This window comes from Mytilus galloprovincialis, chromosome 8, assembly GCF_965363235.1.
Source record: "Mytilus galloprovincialis chromosome 8, xbMytGall1.hap1.1, whole genome shotgun sequence".
NCBI lineage: Eukaryota > Metazoa > Mollusca > Bivalvia > Mytilida > Mytilidae > Mytilus > Mytilus galloprovincialis.
Genome location: NC_134845.1, coordinates 66,708,022 through 66,718,284, shown reverse-complemented (window position 1 = coordinate 66,718,284; position 10,263 = coordinate 66,708,022). Strand labels below are relative to the sequence as shown.

Genomic DNA, 10,263 nt, shown 5'->3' with positions numbered 1-10,263 from the left:
AAGGTCATTGATCTTAATTTTAAGTCAAATATGGTCCACCGTATCAAACGCCCTATTGCTATCTAGCAATGTCACTTGAACAGAACTATTTCTCTCCTTATAGTGATGTACGGTTTCTTGTAAAATAAACGAGGGGTAGATACTTCTTAAATACTTTTGATATGCCATTTGATTATTCGGAACATTTATCAGTCGTTCATTTAGTCTATTATCCAGCATTTTTTCGAATACTTTTGATATGCAAGGTATGAGAGATATACCACGGTATGATTCGATATCAGACTTCAACTTTATTCCACCTTTAAACAACGGAGTTACTACACTTGTTTTCCAATCAACAGGTGTTATACATTGATCAAAGATTAGATTAAAAAGGGTGCACAAATGCACAAATTTTCGGCCGTATTTAATATGCTCATAGAATATTCCATCAAGCCAACTCTCTTTTCTATTTGGCAAGTAAGTCACAATTTTCGATAGTTCTTTAAAACACGGGTCTAATCCAGTCATTATCACATCGATTACGAATAAGGATCAAAAGTTTATTGTTGACTTTGTCTTCAGTATGATCGGACATTTTGGCGATTGTTTCAAAAAGATTTGCAGTTCAACGTAAACACTTTCGGGATCATTTACAAGTTTATTGTTCAATTTCAGTAGGATATCTGTTTTCCTTGACCGACGACTGTTGATAATACACCATGCTAAGCGTTGATCTACGTCGATAGATTTTTCAATATCATTAGACATCTCGGATACATACTCATCATAGACTCGACGAAGTTCATTCCTAAAACAGTTTTTTGAATTTTTATATGATAAATACGACGCATATTCTTCGCCACGCGGTCAATGTTCACTGATCCATACATTTCGACGTTGAATCATATAACTCCGTTAGATGGTCGTTCCAATATGGTTTCAAATGTCTTTTATGCTTGACGATAGGAAGGGTATCTCTTGCAGCAAGAACAAGACTGTTGACTATTTCGGAGTAATACTTTTCTTTATCATATACTTGTATGAAATAATACTTAATTTTTACAGTTCAATAACATTTAAAAATATTAAAAGGCTATGAAAGGATTACAAGGTTTATTAACCAGATTCCTACAGATTTCCTTAGCGGGCTGATAAAGGCACCTTTATTAACTGCTTCCGGAATGTTATCGCATGCCTTTCCGTTATTGTCCGTGGGGTTTATCACATGGAACTTCGGGTATTTCCGGAAAGTTGTTTGTAAACATGGCAGACGACACGGACACTGCTGCTTTTGTTCAATCGTTGAAAAACGATAATACAGTTAGAAAAACTACGAGTGACATGAGACTTTTCAACAGATGGTTAAGATCCAATAACGAGATGAGGTTAGCGGAAGAAATTCCTGTTACGGAACTTGATAAATGTTTGGCTCGTTTCTTCATGACAGTGAAAAAAGACGACGAGTCTAACTACGAACCTCAATCTGTCAGATCAATGCAGAGCAGCATATCAAGATATCTAACAGAGAAATGTGCAATAAATATAATGGTTGACAAAGAATTTCACCACTCTAGAGATGTGATGTCTGCCAAACTGAAACAGCTGAAATCCATGGGAATGGGAGCCAAAAAAAGGAAAGCAGACCCCTTCACAGCTGAGGAAGTTAATTTACTATACGAAAAAGAGCTGCTTGGTGCAGGTAACAATTCTTTGCATAATTATTTTTTTGTTATTGGTGTTTTAAATAGCTTTGTCTTGTTATTTGGCCCTTTGTGAGGTCACAATTTTCTCTACAAAATAAACACATTGGTATGATGTAATTAAAAAAATAATTTGACAATACCTTGAATTATCTTCACCTGATTTTGTACAGTCATAAGAATGTATATTATTTTAACCTTATTGTATACACAAGTCTAAATCAAATATTTTTTACTCAAACAAATTCCTTAAATTTATTTGCAGGAAATCCTCAATCTCTAGTCAGAACTGTTTGGATGAATAACACTCTACATTTTGGTTTACGCTCCCGGGAAGAACACACAACCTTAAGATGGGGAGACATCCAAATGAAGGCAACTACGGACGGGGGGCAGTATCTCGAACATACTGAGAGGATAACCAAAACAAGAAATGGTGCTAACTTGGACACCCGTGCCTTTCAGGCCAAGATGTTTGCTGACACAGGTAATGTTTCAGGAAAAGTTTTATAGGGGGGACAAGATTCAAAATAATTATTTCATTTTTTAATTGAATTACAGAAAAAGTAAATTAAAAAACGCAAAACATAGTATACATGTAGTGTAAATATGTATTAAACAAGATATCAAGATATTGCCATCACAAAATAACAGCCAGATATCATATATTACAAGTGTAGCTACATGTACATGTATATATATATTATATTGTAAACATGCGTATAATAATGACATTTAAACAATCAATATTTAACTGGTTTATCTTCTTTCAGGTAATCCTAGATGTCCTATACAGACATATAAACAGTTTCTTAGAAGAAGACCAGAAGATATGGTTGCAGATGATTGTCCCTTTTATTTGGGGTTTTCCAGGCAAATTAAGGATGACGGGGTCTGGTTTTCAAGACAAGCTTTAGGAAAGAACACTCTAAGTTCTTTTGTTAAAAAAATGTGTGAAGACGGTGGTATTCAGGGTAGAAAAACTAATCATAGTGTCAGAAAAACTACTATCACTGCCTTGGTACATGAGGACATACCAGATACACGCATAATGCAGTTGAGTGGACATAAAAATGTTCAATCCATAAACTCCTATAGCTCAGCATCAATTGAACAACAGAAGGAAATGTCTAACATTTTGAGTAAAATTGGTACAGGGAAAATAACTTCGGATAAAAACCCAAGGCCTGTGGATGATAACAACAATGATATACCATCAGATGATGATGCAGAACTTTTGTCTGCTTCCCAAGAAGCCGAACTTTCTTTTGTATTGAAAGATATTTCAAATTTTGAATCTAATTCTAAACCAGTTTCAGCAACAACAACTACAGGAATAAATGAAATGCCAGAAATAGTACATGAAAATCACAAAGGAAAAGCAATGCATATGTTTGCAGGGGCAACTATTACGGGAAATGTGACAATTAATTTTTCCAACTAAGAACATTAATATACAAGTCATGTAATTGTTTTCATACATTTATGTCACTCTGATGCTTGTTATATCATTTAATAACAACAATTAAAGTTCAGAAATTTGTATTTGGTTAATTATAAATTATCAAAGAAAAACAAAATTTTAATGGTGTTTGTCTGTATTTCTTCTGTTGAAGTATATGATAAAAAGATAATTACATGTCATTTTTCATATCATACCCTTTATCGGCCCTCGGTCATGATATCATCCCTCGAGCCTACGGCTCTTGGGCTGATATCATGACCTAGGGCCGATAAAGGGTATGATATGAAAAATGCCATGTAATAATCTATATATATCAGTTGATTCGTATCTACTGTCCAAAGGTTTTGTGAAACAGCAAACGCATACTCGGTTAAACTACCATTTGACAGAGCTTTATTCCAGGCTATGTTTGTTGAAGAAGTGGACAGATTTGGATTTGGTAAGTGAGTCGCCTAGGTTAAGCGTACATATAATAGGAAAAAGATCGGATAATTTCAATCCATTGTCATCAAGAATATTAATATTTTCCGGTTTGAATGGCAGGTTATCTGAAACAATTATATGATCTATATATAATTGTTTGATTGTTGATTCGTTTTTAAAAAAGTATTGACTGTCTTAAATATGTGTCTGCTTTGTTAATAATGGGGTGTTTATACAGTGAAGTCCAAGCCATTAAGATACATGTTTTCCCTATTTTGCGGCGATATATATCATAAATATTTGTCTATACAAAAAGTAAAATAAAACAAAAATACCAAACTGCGAGAAAAATTCAAAAAAGAAAATCTGTAATCAAATGGCAAAATTAAAAACTCAAACACATCAAATCAAACTGATAATTACAACTGTCGTATTCCTGACATGGTAAAGGTATTTTCTTATGTAGAAAATAGAATATTCCAAAACCATCGTGCATAATAACCGTGAAGTTGATACGGAATATTTGTCAATAAGGTCTTGGTACCTTCTGATGAATATTTTTAGAAAAAGGACGAGACGTTCTTTGATATACCCTGTTTCACCAACTTTCTACTCAGACACTGGTGACGTTTTACGAAGTCTGATCAACAGCTGCAAGCTCCTCTGCCTAAAGTGATAGAATCCCTATTAAGGGCATACGATACAGTTTTGATCCCGTATTTACAGTTTGATAAAAAAAAAAATCCATATAGACTATATTTTACCTGATTAAATCAAATATGTAATAAAAAATATACCTTCATGTACAACTTTTTGAGTAAAATTAGGTCGAAATATTGTATATTTGCTCAAAATTCTGATTTGTAGCCGTATTTTCCTTTTCGAAAGACATAACTTTTTTTGTTTTAAAAAATAAACACATTTTTTTTGTTAATTAATTTGTAATTTCTGTATTTTATTAGTATCTAAAAAAATTAAAAAAATTTTATTTAGAAATAACTCATATTTATCAAATGTTCATGAATGTAGGAAAAAAACCATCATGTTTTGCTGTATATTTATCAAATTTTAAAAAAAATGCACTATTTACGTTTTCATCAAAATTGGCACACATAATCTTCTTACGTAATCACACCAAATGGCATTTTAAAAAAGAGGGAACATGAAGTCGTTTTTAAGTTAAATAGTTTGAATGATAATAATCAGTCGAAAACTGAATCATTGCCCGATAAGTCATAGTTTGACGTCACGAAAATAACATTTTAAGTTAGTGCTTGAGCAACGTCATTACCTCAATGTAACAGTATCGAATGCCCTTAAGGTACACACTAACTGTTTTGTTAATTTGAAAGTAAAGGAAAAGGATTGTTTTCCTCGGTGAATATATTGTTTCACAAATAAAGAAAATTATATTTGCTTGATTCCTAAGTGAAAGAAAATCGAGAGATTAAATAGTCATATACACATAAATATATGAGTTGTAATAAGATTATACAATGATTTATCAATCTTATAGCTACATGTATGATAACTACCGAGGTAAACTTTATAGCAATTCCTCAGGCCGGTATTTGTCATATAACGCACTCCTAGTCTAATTTTAGATATATTATATGTTTGGCTATTGGTGGCACGGTAGTATTTGCATTCCAGAATTTAGGTTGCTCTTTTGTGTACCCTACTTAGGTAAATGTATCTAAACAGTGTGATTGGACAAAAAATACAGTATCAACTGAACATACTTTCCCAAACTGAGGGATGAATCAGGTGTAGAAAAATATGAAATAATTTTACATACAGATGAAAATGAATTTTTGAGAATTTTTTTTAATTTTGTATTCACTGCACCGTAAAAGACCTAAAAGTACTAGTGGCCTTAGGTTTTTAAAAATAGCAAAAAAAGTAAACGGTCATGATACATATTCAAATTCATTTCTGAATAGTAAAATGAAAGTACTTCAGTTAACTGTGAATATAGAATGTTGTGCAGTGTTAGAAAGTGGTGAAAATTTTAAAAAGGCTATCATTATCCCTTATGGGCCAGGAAATACTACCGTGCCACCTAAAGGGGGATATATATTTTTACACTAAATCAATAAAGGAACTTTTTTTATCTATGCAATTTGTAAGTTTATCAATAAAAAGTTGACTAAGGGCAACTATGATAAAACAAGCCTTAAATTCCACCCCTTAGAGTAAAAATTGCTGATTCAGCAAAATTTGCCTGATCTGTAGGTAATAATGTAAAAATTTACCTAGAAAGTAGAACTTCATTATTTTCATGTAACTTGCAATACATTTTTAATTATATATGCTCGCTTTAACTTTTCGCAGTGTCTGACACATGTGCAACCACTGAAATTTGAGACGCGACATTCTTCGGTTGCATGTACATCCTATTATTTTCACCGAAATAAATAAATTGCATAATTTCTTATTTTTTTCAACACAAGTACAGCTATACTAGTTTTCTTGAGGTTTAATTTGTAGTTCTGTTGTAGAATTACACCAGTAGGAGCTTTTGGGGAACCAGTAAGTGGTTAAGGGGTCCTTACTTATTCATTTAGCTCTCATATTGGTCTGAAATAGAGATAGAAATAGGGGTTTCTTTACATTGACTAGACATTATTTTTGACAAAGAATGTATTTATTATGTTATATCAGCAAGATTCAATGGTTTATTCATTTTCCATGCAAATACCATTAGTTGTTAAGATTTTCTGACAGTGAAAAACACAATAAAGGCAAATTGATTATGTAAGGGGACATAATTTAACTTAATGCATACATGAGAAATAGACAAACAGTCAACTTAGAGATGTATTCTAGTACATGTATTGTCAAACAGATTTTGGAATAATAGTTAACTGCAATCTAAAGACTCTTGTTGTATTGCTCTCATAATCTGGAAATGTTTAAAGTAATATAAGGCATGCTGTAAAATGTGGAATGGACTTTAATATCAGTTTTCATGATTTGGTGCTTAAACTGTTTCTTTTAGTCAGATTAATCATAAACAGAGTTGGCAATCCAATAATTCCTCCTGAATCACCATGTTTGACTTCTGTGTTGATTTGAAACATCATATATTTGGATTTTGTTCACTCCTTAAGTAAAAATGGTAAGATGAAAAAAAGTGAAAATCTGCCAGATGGGGTAGGGATGTAATGTTTCATTTTTTTTTTTTTTTTGGTAACAAATGAGTGCAGACTAGTATTCTTTATTGTAATATGTTCCAAAGTAAAAAGTCTATGCATCATAGGTGTCGTGACTGGTTTCAAGTTTGTTATGTCTTGGTGAAGGTGGCACGGTAGTATTTGCATTCCAGAATTTAGGTTGCTCTTTTGTGTACCCTACTTAGGTAAATGTATCTAAACAGTGTGATTGGACAAAAAATACAGTATCAACTGAACATACTTTCCCAAACTGAGGGATGAATCAGGTGTAGAAAAATATGAAATAATTTTACATACAGATGAAAATGAATTTTTGAGAATTTTTTTTAATTTTGTATTCACTGCACCGTAAAAGACCTAAAAGTACTAGTGGCCTTAGGTTTTTAAAAATAGCAAAAAAAGTAAACGGTCATGATACATATTCAAATTCATTTCTGAATAGTAAAATGAAAGTGCTTCAGTTAACTGTGAATATAGAATGTTGTGCAGTGTTAGAAAGTGGTGAAAATTTTAAAAAGGCTATCATTATCCCTTATGGGCCAGGAAATACTACCGTGCCACCTAAAGGGGGATATATATTTTTACACTAAATCAATAAAGGAACTTTTTTTATCCATGCAATTTGTAAGTTTATCAATAAAAAGTTGACTAAGGGCAACTATGATAAAACAAGCCTTAAATTCCACCCCTTAGAGTAAAAATTGCTGATTCAGCAAAATTTGCCTGATCTGTAGGTAATAATGTAAAAATTTACCTAGAAAGTAGAACTTCATTATTTTCATGTAAATTGCAATACATTTTTAATTATATATGCTCGCTTTAACTTTTCGCAGTGTCTGACACATGTGCAACCACTGAAATTTGAGACGCGACATTCTTCGGTTGCATGTACATCCTATTATTTTCACCGAAATAAATAAATTGCATAATTTCTTATTTTTTTCAACACAAGTACAGCTATACTAGTTTTCTTGAGGTTTAATTTGTAGTTCTGTTGTAGAATTACACCAGTAGGAGCTTTTGGGGAACCAGTAAGTGGTTAAGGGGTCCTTACTTATTCATTTAGCTCTCATATTGGTCTGAAATAGAGATAGAAATAGGGGTTTCTTTACATTGACTAGACATTATTTTTGACAAAGAATGTATTTATTATGTTATATCAGCAAGATTCAATGGTTTATTCATTTTCCATGCAAATACCATTAGTTGTTAAGATTTTCTGACAGTGAAAAACACAATAAAGGCAAATTGATTATGTAAGGGGACATAATTTAACTTAATGCATACATGAGAAATAGACAAACAGTCAACTTAGAGATGTATTCTAGTACATGTATTGTCAAACAGATTTTGGAATAATAGTTAACTGCAATCTAAAGACTCTTGTTGTATTGCTCTCATAATCTGGAAATGTTTAAAGTAATATAAGGCATGCTGTAAAATGTGGAATGGACTTTAATATCAGTTTTCATGATTTGGTGCTTAAACTGTTTCTTTTAGTCAGATTAACCATAAACAGAGTTGGCAATCCAACAGTTCCTCCTGAATCACCATGTTTGACTTCTGTGTTGATTTGAAACATCATATATTTGGATTTTGTTCACTCCTTAAGTAAAAATGGTAAGATGAAAAAAAAGTGAAAATCTGCCAGATGGGGTAGGGATGTAATATTTCATTTTTTTTTTTTGGTAACAAATGAGTGCAGACTAGTATTCTTTATTGTAATATGTTCCAAAGTAAGAAGTCTATGCATCATAGGTGTCGTGACTGGTTTCAAGTTTGTTATGTCTTGGTGAAGGTGGCACGGTAGTGCTTGCATTCCAGAATTTAGGTTGCTCTTTTGTGTACCCTACTTAGGTAAATGTATCTAAACAGTGTGATTGGACAAAAAATACAGTATCAACTGAACATACTTTCCCAAACTGAGGGATGAATCAGGTGTAGAAAAATATGAAATAATTTTACATACAGATGAAAATGAATTTTTGAGAATTTTTTTTAATTTTGTATTCACTGCACCGTAAAAGACCTAAAAGTACTAGTGGCCTTAGGTTTTTAAAAATAGCAAAAAAAGTAAACGGTCATGATACATATTCAAATTCATTTCTGAATAGTAAAATGAAAGTACTTCAGTTAACTGTGAATGTAGAATTTTTTGCAGTGTTAGAGGTGGTGAAAATTTTAAAAAGGCTATCATTATCCCTTATGGGCCAGGAAATACTACCGTGCCACCTATTGCTATATTCACTATAATATTACTAATGAAACAAACACGGACAAGGAGAAGAAAAACGACAGTTTGCATGACATTAAAAACGTTGTCTGGGAGAATATGCATTAAGGATTTTTTTCATGCAGTGAATTTAATGTTTTACAAAGGAAAATCCCTTATGCTGACAATGCAACGTGAAATTTTATAATTATATGATAATAGTATTATTGTGACGGAAATGATTTAGAACAAATCATCATGTTTGATTTTTCATTATAAAGCAGGTATCATATGTTATCATTTATTATAGCCATAATGGAACAATTGATTTGCTGACCATTAAAGAAACCCCTAAATGCATCTGCGAATGCTTTCACATCTTACCTTCTAACCCCTACACAGTACCTCAAGCCAATGACTGTAACAACATTATATTAATAATGATCACTCATGATAAAGTTCTGTAAATTCCATGGGTCTCAAAAACAATTTAACTGAATCATATTATTGATTTAACTTCCGTGAAGTTTTGACTGTTGTTGATAAGATATAAGTACTTCATTTGATTTTCAATAAAAGTAATAGCTTATTAATTATCTTAGGTTATTCAACATCTGACTCTGTGACAACTTACGTATATAACAGCTACCAGGAAGAAAACAATGAGCCAAACAACGGTACTATTGCTATTAATAGATTAATTCTTATTTTGTATTAAACTTGAATAAGCATAATATCATTTGATAAAATTAAATGGAAAAAGGGAATGTGTCAAAGAGACAACTGCCCGACCGCCAAAAGCAACCCATTGGTCAACAACACAGAGAGAAAATCCCGCATCCGGAGGCGGTCTTCATCTGACCCCTAAACGAAAAAATATTTACTAGTTCAGTGAAAATAGACGTCGTTTAAATTGTTCAACAGTTGTCATTTGGGAGCCTTTTATAGCTGACTATGCAGTATGAGCTTTTCTCATTGTTGAAGACCGTACGGTAACCTATAGCTGTTAATTTCTGTGTCATTGTTGTCTCTTGTGGGGAGTTGTCTCTAAGGCAATCATACCACATCTTCTTTTTTATAGTCACACTAAACTCCGAAATATATGAATGATCTAAAAATTTTAAAAAAGAATCAACATCTATTTTATACTTCATGCTAATGACAAAACACATCAAATGAATGTACACAGACTGTTATTTCCTTACTTGGTACAGGCATTTTCAAATGTAGAAAATGGTGGATTGAACCTGGTTTTATAGCGCTAAACGTCTCACTTGTATGACAGTCGCATAAGTTTCTGTAGGT

General features: G+C 32.2%; 1 protein-coding gene across 1 annotated transcript; it reads left to right on the top strand.

The window, feature by feature from the left end:
* The first annotated feature begins 1,066 nt into the window (after positions 1-1,066).
* LOC143042411 (uncharacterized protein KIAA1958-like) lies at positions 1,067-3,225 on the top strand. The gene is made up of 3 exons (XM_076214699.1): positions 1,067-1,681; positions 1,948-2,169; positions 2,456-3,225. Exons 1-3 carry the CDS (start codon positions 1,174-1,176, stop codon positions 3,124-3,126), a joined length of 1,401 nt encoding a protein of 466 aa, XP_076070814.1. The 5' UTR covers positions 1,067-1,173; the 3' UTR covers positions 3,127-3,225.
* Positions 3,226-10,263: the final 7,038 nt, after the last annotated feature.

Bases quoted from the DNA above. Each gene is read 5' to 3' on its own strand.
- LOC143042411 (XM_076214699.1), top strand. From the start codon at position 1,174: ATGCCTTTCCGTTATTGTCCGTGGGGTTTATCACATGGAACTTCGGGT. The intron at 1,682-1,947 runs GTAACAATTCTT...ATTTATTTGCAG, and splicing joins AAAAGAGCTGCTTGGTGCAG to GAAATCCTCAATCTCTAGTC. The intron at 2,170-2,455 runs GTAATGTTTCAG...ATCTTCTTTCAG, and splicing joins CAAGATGTTTGCTGACACAG to GTAATCCTAGATGTCCTATA.